Below are 20,888 nucleotides of genomic sequence, written 5' to 3'. Positions count from 1 at the left end.
AGAAAGTAAATATCTGTTTTCTTTACAACAATCAGGATCAAGCTTGTCTTGTGAATATTTTTAACTTATTTTATCATTCTCAATAGTAAGACGATTACTCCCACGATGAATCATTTTCATAACAAAACATCCACTATCAGATAAAACCGGAGAGAGGCAAAGTTTAATGTATTATTAAATAATTGCCTCTCTTTCTCAGTGGTGTTGAGGTAAGACCTCTTCAATGTCCTTCTATTATTCATTAATTTGGAAGAAATCAAACACCTGTTGGTGGTAGAGCCTAGGTTGCAGATAGACAATATGCTTGCAAAAATTAAAAGTGAAATCCACCTAATTATGATCACTATCAAATCTCGGGGCAATATAAAAATCAATTATCTGCTATAACTGGGAAGATCTACAAGAAAGTAATTGATCAAATATGCTGCTTTGCCATGGCTAAAAGTATCTTTCCCAGGCTGATCAGATGGATATCTACCATTGACTGATTTGAAGCCTGCTTAATGAAGCAAGAAAACAAGCAGCAGTCCAGCTGTGTCAGTGGTCGAGTCTTCTGGGATCAGGGTAGATACCTCCTAACAAATCTCTTCCTTGTTCCAGAAATAAAAAATCATTCGCTAAGCCTACTTTTAATGTGTTAATCCTTTTAATATTTTCTTAACATATGTGAACTGGTTTGATGTCTTAATTGATTTGAAGCCTGACCTTCTGCGTTGATATTTTTGAAACATGACATTCAGGTCCTCTCTTTTATATTGTTTTCCACATGAAGCAAATCATGCCCAGGTGTGTTTGTTTAACACACGTGCTGTTAATCAAAGGATTCAAGCCATGGCCTTGTGCTAAATGCTTCCTGTTAATGTTATTCATGGCTGGCTAGATGCCTAAAGCAAGGCCTGTCCATTTTGTAAAGTTACATTATAAAATTACAATCTGTATTTGTACGAGCAAAGGACACAACCTTGAGTAATGTATAAACGTGCTGTATTTTCTTGGATAATCAATATTCCACCATTATAAGAATGCGTGAAAGCATAATTTGGAGAAAAAGACTAACAACATTGATGCTCACTTGATCAATCATGTGTTTATTATCGCAACAGAAATTCTGCCCAAAATTTCAACATTTTATGTCTATTTTATATGTCCATTATAGAAAAGATAGGAGAAAGCACACCTTTGATATATGGATAACTGCTTAATGCCTACTCTAGATGATTTAAAATGAACCCGATTCTATATCACAGTCAGGATACCCACAATTGATATCTCTGAAATAATTGAACTTAACTTCTTCAATTTGCCCCAAAAGTGAGAAACATTTGGGAACCAGTGATTATTTTCTTTGCACCATGTGTTCATTTATTGAAGTATTCTGTTTATATCTGTTTAATTTCATCACTTACAAAGCACACAATGGGCCTCATTACAAGTTTTCCAGTGCAGAATTAACATGCCAGTATTAATGTATACCGGCATGTTGCTGCACCTGCCAAGTATAAGTTTGCGGGTGAGGTGCCAGAATTTCTTCCAGGTCAGAGATGGAGGTTATTCTGGCACCTTACCAGCAAGAATTACTGGTATTACTGGCACCGGTATAACTTGTCTAACCGGTGCCAGTCCTACTGGTTAATCCCCCCACACCAAGTGCCGGTATCAGTATTTCTGTATGCCGGTATCCTGGTGGATTTGCCTCCAGGATACCAGCAAACTTGTAATGAGGCCCAATGTTTGATGCACGTATGTTTGAAATAAAAGTAAACTACTGAATGGAATTTGTAGAATATTTCTATTATTATATTTCTATTATTCTACAGTTTGATGAAAATACTTAGGTTTGAATTGCACTGTATTTTGCATGTGTAAAAAACACCTAAATAAATATATATGCATGCAAGGTTCTTTTTTGCAATTATAACTTCATTAAACCACATTAATGTCAGCTTCTCACAAAATTAATAATCTCGCCTTTAGTATTTTATTCACATAACTACAAACAAATAATTGCACAATTCCATTGAAAAATTATCTAATTTGTCCCAAACATACCACAAAGCTATTGAGTGATACAAAAAGATTGTAAATGAGTAATGATGTTTTCTTATTGAATTACATAGATGTCTCTTGTTCACTATGGTTTGGCTGACGAAGGTACAACACACTTTGTGGTCGCAAGAGGGATTTGCCAAGTCTGTGTTATGGCACCCTTTACACAAATTCCCTGGGCTCTACATTAAATATGGAACAGTTGGATATACCAAAGTCAGAAGACGAGCCCAAACTATCTCTTAGTCATGCTGATTATGTTGTCTTGATCGGTCGTACCCCAAGGGTGCTCCAGAGATTAATTAACATCTATGTGGAATGTATGCAATGAAGGCACTTGATCACAAACAGCTTCCAATGAAAATTGCTGATAGCCAGAGCCATAGGGATCAAAACAGCCCCATTTTACCTTAATGGAATAGCAATAGAATGCATATTTTGTTTTCACATCAAGGGATCACTACAACTGGCATACTTTTTCACACAATTTAAGATCTGGTTTAGCCATGGCTCCAAAATGCTGTGCCATTTTAGGCTACACCACTTTTGCTGGACATCAATCCTTAAAAAAAAAGGTTAAAAGGGTACACAGGGGAAACCCGTTTTTCCCCAACACCTTATGATGCAGACATATGTGGATAGAAGCCTGTGATAACTTTGCAAAAGAGAAAAGGTACATTTTCAAAAAGTTTGCCACACCTTCCCCTTTATGCACCATGCAACTCCGCACATCGGTTATTAAATCAATAATTTCTATTCAGTTTATGCCCACTTCTTATGGTCACTCTGTTTGGAGTAATTGATCTTTATTTTTAACTCAGCAGATACTGAAGAATATTCTGCACAAGTAGTTAGAATTCCCTGGTTATTGAATATCTTTAAACAGAAATGATGAACACACTTTATTACATTCTTTGAAGGATTTATGGACCCAGAAGAGAGAGAATAATGTACTTAGAAAAGCAACAGAAATCATGATGCCATCTCTTCCTGTGGCACCATTAAACAATATCTGGCATGGATTTCAATGTTCACATTTTTTTTTTAGGTTTAACCTTCTTCCAAGGGGCAGGACTTTGGAATGGTTAGCATGAGCTACCAACTACATGCCCTTTTGTACTGATATAATGAAATCAATGCTGCACTTTATTGTGCTTTGCCATAAATACAAAAACATGTGGAAGTTCCCCTTGATATCAATACTGAAATCCAGTTTCATTATAAAGTTGAGGATTCATTAGTAGCTTGGGCTTTGCAGAAGCAGGGTTTGAAATAGGTTTTGGATAAGCAGGAGATAAAAACACCTCCTGGGTCTCCAACATTAACCAGCGAGCAGGAGGTACCACTGGTGAATGAGGAACTAGTACACAGTTTCACAAATCTTACTTCCACATATGATGGAAACATATAATTGTGTCTATTATTTATGACCCATCATGCTTTAAATGTCATATAGATGTGTCCTGTTTTTTTTTGTTATTTTTTTTTGATTGTCCCAAATGTACAGAGTTCAATTCACATAGTTGTGTTTCTTTGGCATCAGTTGATCTGGGGAGCCAAAAGTAGCTTTTGGTAGCTTTTGGTGTCAAGCCAACCAGGCTCTTCTAGGCTACAATAAGGAGATACAATGCTCCCAGCCCCCCTCAATTGCAAACCCTTCAGAGGTAACAGCTATATAAAGCATTTTAGTAAGGCTGTATTTGAAATTTGTGTTGCAAGTTAACAGTTTAACATTTGCACTACATGTGATAGTATTTCTTTTATTATAATGGTAAGGGTATTTTACTGATTTTGTATTTTGTGTATCAATGTTGACTTGTTATTTGCATATCCGAATTTTACTTGAATGTTGATTCTTTTTTTCTAATGATTTAGCTTGTATGGTTTGTGTCCAAATAAAGTATTTTGATTTCACTTAACATAGATCAATAAAGAAGTCAGTGCACAAAGGAGGAATGCAGTGAATATAAGTTTTGCCCAATAATTGCACATGAAACCCACAATGAACAAATCCCCGCAAAAATTACTAAAACTAATTTATCATGAGAAGAGACAAAAGCCTTACACATTCTCTCCATGAACAAAGCAATATATATAAAACTGCTGATAAGATGACAGCATTCTAGTTATGAATGTAGAGGCCTACATGAAGATGGCTGAATAAAACCTAAATGTACCTTACAAAAAGGTTAATTCACCAGTACTGATCATCCAGCAAATGGAACGTCCATGATTCCCATTTTCCCCTCCGCTGCATTGACAGACTCATCGCAGGATACAATTACTGCTAAATTCTAAAGATCCGTCAACTTATTCCAGGTAATTGAAATATTATAAAACAGATAAAACACCAATATTATTTACTTTAACTATATTCTAGTTCATATCACTCACTAACACAACAATACTCTAATAAGTCACTTATTGAGTCAGTAATGGTTTGAAGCAGTAGTTAAACACATGCTGATTTTGATGTTCTTTGTAAATATGAGTTGGGACTAACTAACAATTGTTTTCAGTTTCAGTTTCAGTTTTATTATTTGTGTCATAAGCGGCTGATCCTTGCTCTCATTGATCGTTTGTGTGAGAAACAGTGTGGCTTGATGTTCAAACATACTTTCCTCTATCTTCCTAGAGATTGGAGACTTAGTACCATCGGAGTGACACAAAGTGATACAGAAGCTTTTGCCGTGAACTGGCTAGTGAAGACGGACGTGTGGCCCGCTGAGGGTCCTGAGGGCTTATTGAGGCACTTTTTGATCATCCAGGGTCCACTCTGGTGCAAATAGGTGGCAAAGGAGTGCTTGGCTTTGTCACTGGTGGGCTTAAAACTGGTGCGTTAACTTGGTGTTCGTTGTAGGAAACATTGGCCGTGCAGGCATATTAAGGAAATTGTCTTCTTCCAGTTTCTCCAGTTCCTCTAGTACTCCCTTCTGCACTGTGCTCAGGAGTACATTGGGTTGTGGTTGCCCCCCACTAACTCACCCCTAAACACATTGGGGGATCAGGACACTTTGCAGTGTTACCTGCTGATCATGCTGTCTTGACAGTTGAGGGGCAGACAGTTTATAGTTACGTCTTTGAAGCCTACCCTGAACCTTGTTTGTTTTGTCTACTTCTGTATATGTATATATTTAGGCTAGGCTTTCCCTGGCTTAGACTGCTCTGCTGTTCTGCTGCTCTGCCAAGTTGTGTGCCATCGTCTGTCTGGCTGGTGGAATCCCCAGAGGCTGGTGAATTGTTAGTTCTCTGTCTAGCTAAGAGGGCTCTATATCAATGAATCAAACTGGTTTATGTGTATTGAAGTAGTACCGTTTCACCCTACCACAGATATGACTCATGACTCGATGTTGTTTTCTGGTTTACCCAGAAAAAGACACCAAGTTTGGCATCAGGAAGACTCTCAGTTACTGACCACAAATAGACAGACATTTATAACTGGGATGCCTCTTCTGGAGCCCCAAAACACAGAGCTAAAGAACGCTGATAGATGGAAAAAAGCTTCAGAGCAGGGCACTGAGTTTGGAGGGCTATCGACTGTTCTTAAATCATAGAAATCGCTTGTGGATTCAATAGGTTCCCCTCTAGCACTGCCCTCAGTTTCACAGTTTCCTTCCCCTCCTGAAGTTTCGAATGATCCATTGACATTCATAAGCAATTACTTAGATATAGGATCTACTAGGTTTTGGGGGCTTCGTTTAACTAATGCAGAAATGCTGGAGGGCATTTTATCCTCTCTAACTGAGAAGGAAGTGTAAGACTCAGTGCATACGGGATGTGATGAGGATGCACTTTCTAGGGTTGACAAGAGTCTATCCTCTTGTGGGATGCTGAGAGAGAAGATGGACCGAAACTTCAAAGGTCAAGAAGGCCCCCAGAGATCTCCTTTAATTCAACCCACCTGTCCCATGATTATTTATGAGTTTACAGACCTCTCCTAAAACAAAAATAACAACCAAGTCATCTGCACTTCTTCTATAATACAAAACCCAGAAAATATGTCTTCCCTCTAGCAGCCCCTAGCAGCCCGCCTAATTAGAGAAATAGATTTTATTAAAGAAAAACCTGATTCTAAAGCAAAATTTACAAAACCTGAACTGTGGGCAAGGTGCCTGTCCATAAAGCGACATCTAATAAAAAACAAGTAAACCATGACAAGAACAAAAGTGACCACCCAGGCATATTAGACAAAGAAGCAAAGAGCAAGTATAGATCTTCCTCTAACATTGATATGTGTTTACATCCACCACCACCGATGGATGTGAAAGATCTTACGCCTTCTACCTTTAAGGCACATGCATCTGCCTCGTCCTCATCATCAATTATTTTGCCCAAGAATACTTTCGTTTCTGCAAATACCCTGAACTCCACATCCTTCCAAGATCACTGTAACGTCATGGCAGCTTTGACCATCTCTTCAGGGCCATTTCATAAATTGGATAAAACATTAAAGACCAACAAACGATACTTGCCATGATCCACTCAAAAATGATATATGTAGAATCTTGTATCACCTCACTACAAACAAGAGTGGATCATGAAGTAGCAACGTCCATCAATTACGAAAATACCTTCAGGAATCACTTGAGTTGGAATGTGGCGATGAAAAAAAGTTTATTAGGATCACTGTTGGAGATTCAATGAACCTGGACAAACAACCAATGGGAAACCCTTTTACAGCAAAGAACATCATATATGAACCAGCTACATTTATCTCACAACCCAACTGCCTCTTTTGACAAAAGTGCCCAACACCTCAACATGCCAGGTATTAAAGTTGGACAAAGACTACATAGGAAACTTTTAGATGCTGGAAAAATCCACTTGCAGCATTGTGCCAAACTAACAAGAAAAGGAAATTTTACTTTTGAAGTTGAAGAAACTCCTCCTGCTTTTATGGCCATAACTGATCCTTAATCTAAACTACTCCAATTGAATGATCCCTACCCAATTTTCCAAAAGAGGAAAAAAAGGAAATTGTATAATAAAACTACTAAAGAATCCCAACACATCTAAAAACCTTGAACAAACAAGGCAAAGCTAATGGTGTGAGAACTTTCTTCTGAAATGTATCAACTCTTTGTTCTTCTTCAAAGCACTTGTCTAAAAATCAAAATAAGGCCTGCCTTCTCTGGAAACTACACAGCATCTTAACAATACAGAACAACTGGCAGCAAGTAATAATGACAGAGAAGTGAATATATCTGATTTTTCAAGCTATTCAGTGAACGATGGAATAGATAATTTGGAGAACTTGAATCTGAAGCGCAAGAACTGAATTGGGCTGACACAGAGATTGAAGTGGCAGAAATAAAAGATACCCTTGACACAGAGATTGAAGTGGCAGAAATAAAAGATACCCTTTTTGAGAATATCACACCTTTTCTTACTTAAGCAGAAACACGTAAGATGGCTGATTCATAATGTATGTCAACGAGTAGGTGTCAAACCTTAAGATGGCCCAGTAAGGGTTATAATGAAAAAAATAACAAATGTACAATTTGAATGGAATCCTGTTGGCCCCAACTTGAGGTTCTGGAGATCTGACATAAAGTATATGGGCTTAAATTCTGACAAGAAGGACCATGAAGACAATCTTCCCTCTTTGGAGTGACTTCTACCAACAAATGACGGTTTGATTCTAAACCGTTATAATGTGCTGTCTTTATTTCACATCATCCCCTTATTGCGATCATTGACAGAGATGATATAAAGATTGTGGTGTTTGTCAATGAGTCACAATTGGATAAAGTGATTCTACACTTAAGGTCAAAAATGGTCAAGTCATCTCTTTGGGAGATTGCCCATTTACATTTGCCTCTGGGATTTGAGCTGGTTGAATGTCTGTCAAGTGGCAGATCGACAACTCAAAAACCCTCTGACATCAAAAACTAAATTTCAAAAAGTAACGTGGGGAACTTGAGAACCACTATTGCTCAAAAACTTGTGGGAGTGCTACAAAATCAGCCACCTGTAATTCTGGAAAAAGAATTGCATACATTTTCCTTAAACCAAAATCGCCCTTTAAAGATTACCTTCAACTGTACAAACAGATCGGACTGTAAGGTTAAAGAAGGTCTAGAAAATCAAAATGGTGTATCTGAACCTGAAAAATGGATGTTGATGGCAGCAGCTCTGTCAAATTCTACCAATTAACAACAAACAGCTGGATTAAAACAGGATTTGACTACTGCCTCCTGCAACACCCATGACTTTGTTCACTTATTTAATGAGTGTGGAATTAATTTTAAGAATGTTTATGTGTTATGTTGTCAGGAAACATGAATTCATTCCACCCCCATCCTAGATGGTTATATTTTGTACATTAATCATGCATATAAGGGTATTAGAGGTAGACCATCTTCAGGTCTTTTAAAGTTGGTGAGAAATGGGTTGGGACTAGCTGTTGTGACATCATGGATTATAAACCCTTTTATAAAAGGCACTTTCTTGGAAATTGACCAGGGATATGCCCAAAAACCAAAATGGGGGTTAGTTTTAAATTTGTATTGGAATCCTGCTGCAATAGCAGCCATCAGTTTTGTGGACCTTGTGATGTTTTCATTGGCAAACAAAGCAGTCTAACAAATGCCCCATTCATAAAAATGTGTGGTGACCTTAACATTCCTTGTATTGACAAAAACGGTCATGTAATCACAGACTTTGACATTACTTTTAATAAAGGACATGCTAGCTAAAGCAGCGATCTGGTCTTATGCAATGCATACCCAAAACATTTACATGTTAAATGGTCAAACTAAAGTGGGCATTTACACAGGGTTCACTTGGTCAAAGGGACGTCAAGTCACATTTTTGGAATATCTCTTTGTTTCTGGAAACATGATTAATAATGTAAAACTATTGGAAGTGATTGAAACAAAGAAGAGTGATCACTTCCTATTAAGTCTGGCATGTAATATCAAAACATCAGTTAGACCAAAGCAATGGCTCACTAATATAGAAATCTCAGAGGGCAGAAATAGGCTACGTATAGGTCCGAACGATGTCTATTCACTCTTGGCCAAGTATAACGAAAATTTGGGAAAACATCAATTAGAAGTAAATTACGTCCCGCTATTACTCGATTTCACTGTGACTACTACAGAAGGAAGGAAACCGATTTGTATTTCTAAACATGGTCAAGATGAATCGATTGCAATGGTGAAAAAGCAATTATGTCAAGACGTGCAGGCAATTCAAAGTTCAAATTCTGAATTTATTGCAGAATCATTAAGAAAGAGAAAGCAAAAATACAAAAAGTGGGTACACCTTTACAGAGCTCAGCTGCTACAGTCTGATGCAGAACTGATCCTAACGGCCATAAGGAAAAAACAACTGTAGAGAAATTTGGCAGACGTTTAATGGGAACACTTCTTCTCAATCTGCACTTTTCACAAAGGTGGTTATAGAGGAAAACTGGACTGAATTTTTCAGGAAACTATTCGGACCAGGGGTGATGACTGAAAGATCTGCATTAGAGAAGGCTAAAAAAAATAACCAAAATAAATCTTGGTTGAGCCCACTGGACTGTCCTGTTCTAGACATCCTGATCAAAAAATCTAATTCGCCGAGAGCTGTGGGCCCAGGACAGCCTCACAAACATTATGATTAAAGAGGCCCACTAGGCATTGATCCATCTTATTATTAAACTTTTTGACCAAGTGATGTCACTGGGGAAGGTTGCGGACTTGTGGAGGACAGCAAAAATAGTTCCCATATTCAAGAGGGGCAATAGGGCGGATCCTAACAGCTACCGCCCTATTGCGATCTTGGATGTTTTGGGTAAACTATTTGCAGCTGTAATTTTAAGACATCTTCACCTTTGGGCTGATAGTAAGGGGAGAAGGGAACCACAGAAAACTGGAATTGTAAAAGGTGTCGAGACCCACTTGAACTTGTTTCTCCTAAATCTTGTTAAAGTAAAAGCCATAGGATGCATGAACAATAATTTATTTGGCCTTCATCGATCTGAAGAAGGCTTTCGACAGTGTTAACTGAAACATCTTATGGTCCATGTTAGAGGGCTATAACTGTCCTACTGACTTTGTATTGTTGATTATGGCTCTCTACACATCTACAGAGATTCCTGATCATATTAAATTCAGAGGGCAATTTGACTAAAGAGATCAATATATTTAGAGGATTGAAACAGGGATGTCCCCTGGCACCAATATTATATAACTTGTTTCTATCAGACTTGCACAGGACTTTGAAGCTGGTTCCTGCCTTCCGTCCCGAAATTAATGGTCAAGACTTGGCATGGAACATTTATGCAGAAAATTTAGTCTTGGTTGATCAGACCCCTAAATGTTTGCGATGAAGTCTGAATCATCTGCAGGGATACATAGACAAAAACAGCTTAAAAACCAATGCCGATAAAACTAAAATCATAATTTTATGCTCATTGAGAAGTAAGCAGAAGCCTCCATTTAAATAGTTTTTGGGTCAAGAGGAACTCACCCAAGTCACTACCACAACTTACCTGGGTACATGCATACATTCTTGCATTAACGACAATCCTCGCCAATTGAAATTGAGAATGATAATTAAAAGCTTGACTGCTCAGGTAATGTTGATTCATAAAACATAAGGGGAGGTCTCCATTCTACCTGTGCTGTCTTTTTTATAAACCAAATGTGATATCTATTATAAACTATGGAGCGAGGGGATTTTTGGCTTCCTCGTGGAAAATCTGGGATCCTTTCCAGGCTACATTTTGGAGGAGGTTATTGAATATGCCAAGGTGAGTCCCTGCTTCAGTTATTAGGCACCAATTGGGTTTAACTTCAATTTATGCAGTAGCAGTGTGGCAGACTCTATCTTTTCATCAAAAATATATCATGCCAGAGACTCCCTTACTAGATATTGACTAATGATAACATGAGGGAGGCTCCAGGCTTTCAGGAGCAGTGAACGTCTCGATGTTAGGCTATATTAAATTACTTGGAAACTATGCAGGATATGTTAGTCACAAACACAGGGTTACTCAGAAAAACTGTGGCAACATGATTCATGACTGTCCTATCTAGAACTAAATATAAGTTACATGAAAATCTAAGGAACAAAGTTAGGGCATTTGACACTTTCCCCTAGGATTTCACGCAATTTCGGATCCCTTTGTATGAATATAGATTCATGAGGTTTCACATAAACATATACCCTAGAAAGCAAATTTTAGTGGCTCATAAACAAGAGGTGGGTGACTTCGAATGAAGATTCTGTGCGAGGAGGGATAAAGTTGAAACTCTAAAAAATATTTCATTATTTTGCAATGGTTTGGCGGCATTAAGAACGAGGCATGTGGGAAATGTTATTGAAGAGAGATAATCTTATAATGCTGAAGAGTGGTGGTCCACATTCTTATTGGGTGACATTTTTTCAATAACCTTTGGATTGATAACATTCTTGAGTAATTTTTTTTCATTACGATAACATGAATTGAATTGTTTTTTTTGATTGATAATACTTTTGTATGAGGTTTTTTAATCAAGCTAACATAACACATGCTAAATTGACGTTAATGATTAATTAAGATCTTTGGCGTGGAATTTAGACTGATACTGATGATGATGACATGTTTGTGTGTGTGTGACATTGTTTATAGATAAAGGTTTGTAATAAACCAAATGTCTTAATAAAACATAATGTGTTTCTAGCATTTTATTTTATTTTCCCATCTGTTTTCTTTGTTTCCATTTTTGCATTTCAATGTATTTATTATCATGTTTTCTGTTTATAAATGCATGCACACTATGATATTATATGACCCTTACAATTATACAAAATATCAACATTAATAACTTTGGTGCCAGCTTTTATGAGGTTAGTTATCCAGGATCAATATCAGCTCCAAATAGTTTGAGTCAATTTGGAACATGGGCTATAACTGCCAACATCACTGTGTTAATTTTGGCCCTGATGAATCTCCCTTAGATTAAAATAAGTGCTGGCCACTGTGAACAATATGTGCCTACTAGATACAAATGTATAATGTCTTTGCACCAAGGAAATCTTTGTGTAGAATAAACGAAGCATGTCACATGTATTGTTATACATATCATTTCAAACCTAAAGACAATGATGTATTTCCTTTATACAACAAATAGCCAACACACTACAAACAAGAGATTATCTGGTTGAGGAGCATGCCGTTTTTATAAGAACATATTCCTAATTTACCAATTTTGTATTTTATGTTTCAACATTGTCCAGTTATCATTTATATTGGAGAATTGCACTTGAATGTTGTGTTTTGTTTTAGTGGAGGATCTGAATGTTTTGGCTCGTGCTAAAAGTAAGTGTTTTGTTTTGTTTTGGCCTAGACCAATAAGAAAGTAAGTGCAGAAAGGAGGGACACAGGGAATGTACAATGTGCCCAATTGCTGAGCAATGCAATATTTGATTTATCCTGCAATCTGCAGTGCTATCCTAAGAATAGACCTACATGGGTCCAATCAACATTTTCCACATCAAAACATTTCTGGTGCCTTTGAATCGGTTTATTATTCTCTACTTATAACTTTGCAGAGGTTCCCACTCACAGTTAAATGAAAACAATCAGTGTTCACAGCAGAAGGGCTCTCAAAAGAATAAAGAACAAAACAGAAACTGGTAATTGAAATAGAACAATTATTGGCAATCTAGGCACGCCCTTTTGATGAGCTTGTGTCTTGTGAAAATGGAACAGTAGTTCTCTGCCATTTTCATGAATCATATTAATTTCGAAGGGAGTATAAATGAAATGCATTAAAGGGTGTGTTCCAGAGTGCCTGAAGTGTGTTATGGCACGCCTGTCCCACTGCTCCCTCTTGTGCAGCACTTCCAAAATAGGACCTTGAGTGAACTAAGAATTGATAAAGATTGGAGATCATTAGTAATATTTCAATAGTTCAATCAGATGTAATCCAGATCTTATTGGTGCAAAATAGCTTAGATATGATATGATATGATATGATATGGCATTTGTAACGCACCTATACACAAGACATTTTACAACAAAAAACAATGGTGCACACGCTACTCCTACAGCAAGAATCATCACTTGAATGTGACAGTATCCATAAGGAGTGATGCTCTTCATGGAAATGAGGGAGGTCATATTGCCCGTTTACAGGTTTATATTAACAAAGCAAACATGTGGGTAGCATTGCTTATCAGAAATGTGCTAAGAGTTCATCATATGGAAGTTGGCACACATTCAGCTGTTTCTAGCCCTGATGAAAGTGGTCTTGCACCACTGAGACAGGTCGGCCCATCACAATACTGTATGAGTAAACCTGGACGAAATACGCCAGAATACAGTTTGGTCAACCCTAATGAAGACAGGGGCTGATCAAGGATCATTATCGTGTATTTAATACACAGAGATATGTAAAGAAAATTCTATATATTATTAATATCAAGAAAAGGAGTATACATGCTGTCATACACATTAAAATCTACTTGATTGTATATACACCTTGATGAACTTGTCTATTTTCATTGCAACAATATTTTTTTCAAGTAGCTAATTGGACAAACAAATAAACACCACAATCAGACAGACTTCACGCTCACCATGGACTTTACAAAATCCACATTCGGACATGCATAAATACATATATACTTGCAATCATAAATTGCGTTAAGGGCTGTCAAGAATCAATGTGTGAAACTGATCAACATTCGACAGTGTAATGCTATGGAATGTAGGCAGGGAGAATCAGTATGCAACATGAGGAAACAATACATTATTCACTTTGATCAGACACATCTCAGTTGTTCTGTAATGAATAGTGATTCAACATAAACCAAAATGATTTGTCTTGGTTAATCTCATTCCTGGGGTTACAAGTGCCAATGGTATAAAATATATGGATAAGCAGAGAGACAACCAACCTGGGGGTATATAATGGCATAATCACGTTTTCTTTCAATCTTGTAATGTTCCTTTAATAATTACGTGTGTCTTGTCTATTTTGCTAGCCTTGCTTAAGTCGATGCATTCAGTCAATAACATGGATGAGAACGGCTTATATCCAATAACGTTCACAGAAAAACATGTACATATGCCTGAGCAATCTATCAAGACATCCTGTTCTACTTTTTGATGTGCAATGTACCGTCCATTGCTGAACCAGTGCAATTTATGTTGCATTTACTAGCAAATCTATACATGTTTCTAAGAAAGAAATACGTGTGTGCACATTGTGCGTGCATGTGTAGGTGCAGAAGTGTATTTTTTAAAAAAAGGCTTGTTTTACATAACATGTTTATCACCCATTAGATGATACGTGTTGTTGTGTGGAAGAAGGGCCTGTTTTCTACTGATGGGAAATACCATTTCACACCTCTTCTCCGTGCACTGGCATTAACATTTCTAGTTCCAGGGTTGGAAAATGGCTTAACAGGAATGCAAAACTCGGCATCCCTTGAATGCGTTCTCATGAATGCATCATAAATTAAGCAAGAAGGGTACATCACACTGCCGTCATTCTCTTAGAAGTCCTTCTACTCTACGGGATGACACAGCAGAACAGTGGCAGACAAAAATATGGTTAGAAATAAATGTCCTCCGGGAAGCATGACATATTTACAGGTTTGAAATCAACTGCACACTTGAATTTTGATTATCAGGACGCAAGATGCATCATGGCTTGACAATTTAAGGGGCCAGAGAAGTCAATTTCTGGTAAAATGCTTTAACCTTTTTATGCATAATTGATCACTACATTGCCCTGGATGCCCTTTAATTGACAATGTGCCAGAGTTGTATTGGTTTAATGTCCACATAGGAACCAAACACTGTGTGTGCTCTTAGTTTGGTGGCAGTAATCATGTTCTCTCTGCCGCGTGTGTTGATTTGGGCATAAGGGTTGTCATGTTCACTTGCTTAAAGAGTCACGTCTACAACTTTGCGGCAGATACATACACCTGGTTTGGTTGTGCACATCTGGAATCTCAAATGTACACATGCCATCCAGTGCTTAGGTCATAAAGCATGAAACCGGTGCAAATCTGGAAATGCCTGGGGCATCACTGTGAACCACTCTTCCACATGAACATGTCAGAGCTGCACCATGCTTCTGCAGAAAACCACCAACGCATGCACATTGCTCCAACAATTTCACTGACGTTGAGAAAGATTTGTTTTTAACGTGTTCTGCCTTTCGATAAACTGGGGCTTCGTCACAGAAACTTTGCAGTGTTGCAAGCACACTTTTGCATGGCAAACGCTCAAAGACAAAAATTAGCACAGGGCAAAAAAGAAGTATTCTTTCAATGCACTTTTCCACCCGGGAAATGCGTTCTCTAGTGCCTATATGGGATGGTCTTAACACTTTAGCAAACACTGCAAGAGTCGTGCCATAATGCTAATACAGCGTGCTAACAGGCACCTGATGGCATAATAACAGGACTGTGCTTGTCAGAGGATATTGTCATTACAGTAATAGAAACAGCTAGCTGGCTGAGAGTACATTTCTTCTTCACTGCCCTCATTTGCAACCTAGAAATGGGTGCCAGGAAAGATTCTCGTTTGCAATGGACACACATAATGATTTGCACTCAGTCAAACACGGGTGAACAGGAGTCGTGCCTGCTTAATGTAAAAGCGCATTCCACCGGTGCATAATGAATTGGAGATTGTGCTCGTCTGCCGTCCATCCTAGTGAAGCTAATAGCACATAATGCCGCCCGCGTTAGTAGTTGCATTATTTGAGCCTCCAACTTATCCACCAGAGAAGCCGGCTCTAGCTAATCGCCAGCAGATATGGAACCGCTGCATGGGCATTTCCACGGATGAGTCATTTTTATGACAATGTCTCCTTTTCATTGAATTCCATTTCAAGGTGCCATTCAGCACATTTTAGTGATTGCTGGAATGTATATGTCTATGTCAGGATTTCAAAGGTTTGCTAACCTATTCGTGTTTAATATGTTGTGCATATATCGCAAAGCTCATTTTGTTTGGTTATCCCCATTGATTTCTTGATTGTAAATTAAATATTTAAACATGTGAACATGTTGGCCACATGACGCGTATCCCGCTCTGGGACAAATATTGGTAAAACCGCAGGTACTACCAGCTCCGGAATTCTTTCCAGACTGGGTTACTCAGAGTCTGCCGGCAGGGGCAGTCAACTACCGGGAGGCCTGACCTGCAGGTAGTTCAGGCCCCTACTTGGAGAAAAATAACTGAAGCAACAACACCATTAAGAACGGTGCTGGTGCTTCAGTTATTCCCATTCCATGGAGTACTATGGGATTCCATGGAATTGGAACTTACTGCCGTTGCTGGCGTCCATAATATCCCGGTAAAACTTCGATATCAGGCACCGGTAATGGTAAGGCAAGACTGCAGGTAATCCGCCAGTAGCACTGAAGGGTTACCGGCAGTCTCGTAATGAGGGCCATTGTCTATCTTCTTGTAGTGAATTACGTGCTTTCTTGCAGACATAACATCTGTGTCTTCGACATTGGCTGAGCATTATGTAATTACCATGGAATGGGAATGTGTCAGCAGTGGGGATATTTGTTCATGGGGAAGCTCTAAGCGACAATGATTAATTTTAATTAATGAATTAATCTTATACATTGCTCTTAATGCCGAAGGCCAGCCTCTAAGCGCGGGACCGGGCTTTGAACTTGAGTCGCTGAGGAAAAGATCGCCAATGGGGGGACAATTCTCCCAAGTTGCACTCCCTAGCAAATCAAGCACTTTCCCCAAATATTCTAGGATTGGATGACTAATAGTAAATAATACCCATCCTAGAATATATGGTGGAAGGTTTTTAGGGGTGCAAGGAATCAAATCGCCTACCTGGTAACTTTTTCCCAGGTGACAGTATCACATGGAACAGCTCTATGCTCTGTTGCTTCCAACACAAACGCTTTGCTGCTGAGCTATCCTTCTGGCACATGATAGATGGCAAGGAACAGAACATCGTGGGGATGATTCAAGGAATTATTTGCGCTGAAAAACGGGGAATTGTGCGCCATTCTGCCCACAAATCCCTGTTTAACAAATGGGGATTTGCGGGCAGAAATGGCGCACACATCCCCGTTTTTCGGCGCAAATAATTCCATGAATCAGCCCCCATGTTGCTGCTTGTTTTTTTCCAAGCCTATTCCTATTGGGTTCCGTGCTTGACTGTTTGTTGGGGCCCACCTGCTCTTCAAGGGTTCCAATCCTGAGTGGTCTGACTCAACCCTTCATCCTTCCGTTTTCGATGCATTTAGTACCATTCATTTGGGTTCTAATAACGGCTAGGATTACAACACTTAGAGACAGGAGAAACCCACGATGAAGCGCTATATTAAAACTGGAATTAATACTATTATTAGTGCTGCTGCAACCTGTAAAACTAATCATTTTCCAACAGAAATTGGCCTCCTGCTGTTGCTAGCTAAGTGACACCAGCATCCTTACATGTGACAGGCAGCTGTTACAGGGGTCACAGAGAGGTGTCAGAGGTCTTGTGACGATGAAGAATGTAAGCCTTTGAGGAAGTGACCGGCACAGCTCTTTTCGTATGGCTTGTAGCAATAGTCAACGTTTTCTAGTACTGGTCCATCACAACATTGTTATGAGAAGGTTATCGTGCACTGCTTTTACATCATAGCAGAGCCATTGAGGTAGTGACCAGAACAGCTCTGCCCATATTGCCAGTAAGAATGCTAAACGTTTTCTAATACTGGCCCAACACAACATTGGGCCTCATTACGACCCAGGCGGTAAGGGGTTTACGGCAGCGTAAACAGCGCCGACCCTTACCGCCTGAGTACGAGGTCCCTTAGCGCCATGGCGGATTTAACACCTGCTTTTAGCAGGTGTTAAAATCCATGGCGCTAAGGGACCATGGAGTTAATTACGCCACCGTAATTTACGGTGGCGTAATTAACGCCTTCCCCACTCCCATTATGCCCTATGGGGCAAAAATGGGAATGGAGAAGGGTAAATGGGGATTGGGGACTTACCGCCCCGCCAAGGTCGGAATGGGGCGGTAAGTCCGCCAACCACCATGGCGTAAACGTAGTTTACGCCATGGTGGTAAAGTCACGGCCCAGGCGGTAACTTACCGCCTGGGTCGTAATGAGGCCCATTGTATGAGAAAGTTATCATACACTGTTTTTACATTATAGCAGAGCCTTTGAGGAAGTGATCAACACAGCTCTGTCCATATTGCGAGTAGCAATGGTAAACGTTTTCTAATACTGGCCCAGCACAGCATTGTATGAGAAGGTTATGGTACACTGCTTTCACATCATAGCAGAGCCACTGAGGTAGTGACCAGAACAGCTCTGCCCATATTGCCAGTAAGAATGGTAAACGTTTTCTAATTCTGGCCCAACACAACATTGTATGAGAAAGTTATCATACACTGTTTTTACATTATAGCAGAGCCTTTGGGGAAGTGATCAACACAGCTCTGTCCATATTGCGAGTAGCAATGGTAAACGTTTTCTAATACTGACACATCACAACATTGTATGAGAACGTTATGGTACACTGCTTTCATATCATAGCAGAGCCTTTGAGGTAGTGACCAGAACAGCTCTGCCCATATTGCTAGTAAGAATGGTAAACGTTTTCTAATTCTGGCCCAACACAACATTGTATGAGAAAGTTATCATACGCTGTTTTTACATTATAGCAGACCCTTTGAGGAAGTGATCAGCACAGCTCTGTCCATATTGCGAGTAGCAATGGTAAACGTTTTCTAATACTGACACATCACAACATTGTATGAGAACGTTATGGTACACTGCTTTCATATCATAGCAGAGACCATTAATCACTGCATTATATTGCGCATGTAAGTGCAGTGATAGTATCCCTCACCTGGTGAAAAGATGACACATGGGGGAATAGCAATAATTGAATGGGGAGGGATTGCAGGATAAATATGCAGAAAACTAAAGGATTTACAAATGTTTAATCAAGAAAGTACACATACTGCACATCTAAAGAAACAATTTACCTATTCTCAATGTATATGGAATGTTATTTGTCATCTCACATCTCTTCACATAAACAAGCCTGCAAATACAAAAGCAGCACATAAAAAAGATGTTCTCTGGCGTTCTACTAATATCTATATCCAACAAGTCGTATCCACCAACATCAAGGAGTCCCTATTTTTGGTTGTGTGTATCAATGTCCCAAGATCAGAACTATCTGAAAAGTAATCTATTCGTTCAAAATGAATTCACATACCTGATTGTGGACTTTGTTTGGGTATTTTGGCTTCTGCATCGGGGCTGGAGGTGGCGCGCAGCTGCTGATTGGCGGATGCATTCTTGCTGCTGGGGACAGCAGCCGAGACGTTCTTGCGGGGTTTCGGATCCTGAAGCCACAGGGGCGATGCCTCAATGTTCAGTACATGCCTAGAGTGGATGTTGCCATTCACTTTGAGGAAGGCCTGGGCCTTGTACTCTTGAAGGTCTCCATAGTTGGCATCGGTCACGCGACACTCGTACAGACCTTGGTCCTTTCTCCTCACTTTAGAGATCTGCAACTTGTGGGAGATATCATTGCCCTGGACTTTCACTGTCTGCAAATGCGCCATGAGAAAAAGAGATTTCATGAAAACGTTAATGTTAGCATACTCTGCTCAACTTCGCTAATGAGGGACTGGTGTTATATTCGCATGCGCTTTGCCAGGCCTCTCTTTGGCTTTCACTGACATGTAATATATTTTTTTTTAAAAATATGAGATGTTTTGGATATTGCTAACATGCCACCTTTCTTTCCTATGCTAAACATGCCCATTTATTACGTGTCTTCCTAAAGTGTGTTACATGTCCCTACGCCCATACGTTATTCTATGTTCTTACACTGAGCAATGCATTTAGAAATGTGAAAGCGGCGTCTTCCCCTCTAATCCCAGATCTTGTAAAATATACACTAACCACAAATAAGTTTGAACATGGGTTAAACATATTGCTCTACAATGGCCTCTTGCTCCTAAATGAGTATGACTACTAAAGCCCATGATTTTTATTTATTTTTTATTTCAAAGGTATGATTATGTGTGTATGGTAAATGCGTGTGGCAATATATCCAATGTGAATTTGTGTTAAGAGGGCTAGGACTACGTTTTCAAATTGTGAAATATGATCATTTAACTTGTTGTTCAAAAGGGCCAATGGGAAGGGACATGAGTTGTTTGGCGTCAGAAACAACACCTGCAGAAGGATGCTGGAAGAGACAGCGTTTTGAGCGACACGTCCATTCTGCTCAAACATCTTTGCATGAACCGCGCATTTGCGTAGCAAACAATGCATCTCCAAAAAACATTTTCCATGCTTATTTTTTATTATTTAAGATCTTAGGTGCAGAGAGACTACATATTTTACCAAAGAGAACTGGACATATATTTTCTACCATCTCACTGCTGCTGTGGCTGCTGGAGCGGCTGAAGTGCTCTTCACCCTTCTTTATCTCCATGTCCACAAGAGGCACGGACACCCTGGAAGGTAAGCCCTTCCCCTTTGGGCATTTATGAGGGCACGGACGGTGCACGCAAATTGACTTAAATTGTGTTTTTGACTTCTGCCTGCATAGGCACCTGACTCCATCTAGAAGCCCCTTCACTTTGGGAGCCTTAAAATGCTCTGGTTTAATTGTCTGCCTTATCTGTTGTTGCTTGCATTCGCCATCCCAAGATGGCCGTACTTACTGCAAGCACTGGAGTGCTGGGCATGGTGCTGCTGGGGGTCACTGATTGGTTCTATGGGCCAATGAGGAAGCCGACAGGCTTGGCCGGCCCTCCTCACAAGACCCACTCCTAAGGCCATGTCTACCCCTGTCCACCACAGGATGCCACCCGCCGCCCCTGACCTTTAAATGTACGAATGAA

At 39.4% G+C, this 20,888-nt stretch overlaps 1 protein-coding gene across 6 annotated transcripts in view; it reads right to left on the bottom strand.

Moving 5' to 3' along the window:
* VSTM2A (V-set and transmembrane domain containing 2A) overlaps positions 1–20,888 on the bottom strand; it is a 170,778-nt gene that overhangs the window by 122,979 nt on the left and 26,911 nt on the right. For 5 of the 6 annotated variants that reach the window (XM_069613647.1, XM_069613646.1, XM_069613648.1 and 2 more), the window contains exon 4: positions 19,244–19,580. In XM_069613647.1, coding sequence (XP_069469748.1) covers positions 19,244–19,580 — 337 coding nt within the window. Of the gene's footprint in view, positions 1–19,012; positions 19,067–19,243; positions 19,581–20,888 lie in introns of those variants that run through there. The other variant, XM_069613650.1, reaches the window with a different exon arrangement.

Source organism: Ambystoma mexicanum, chromosome 5p (assembly GCF_040938575.1).
Source record: "Ambystoma mexicanum isolate Mex_15411 chromosome 5p, UKY_AmexF1_1, whole genome shotgun sequence".
Taxonomy (NCBI): Eukaryota; Metazoa; Chordata; class Amphibia; order Caudata; family Ambystomatidae; genus Ambystoma; species Ambystoma mexicanum.
The sequence above is the reverse complement of the archived record's forward strand: the minus strand, read 5'-3'. Positions and strand labels throughout refer to the sequence as shown.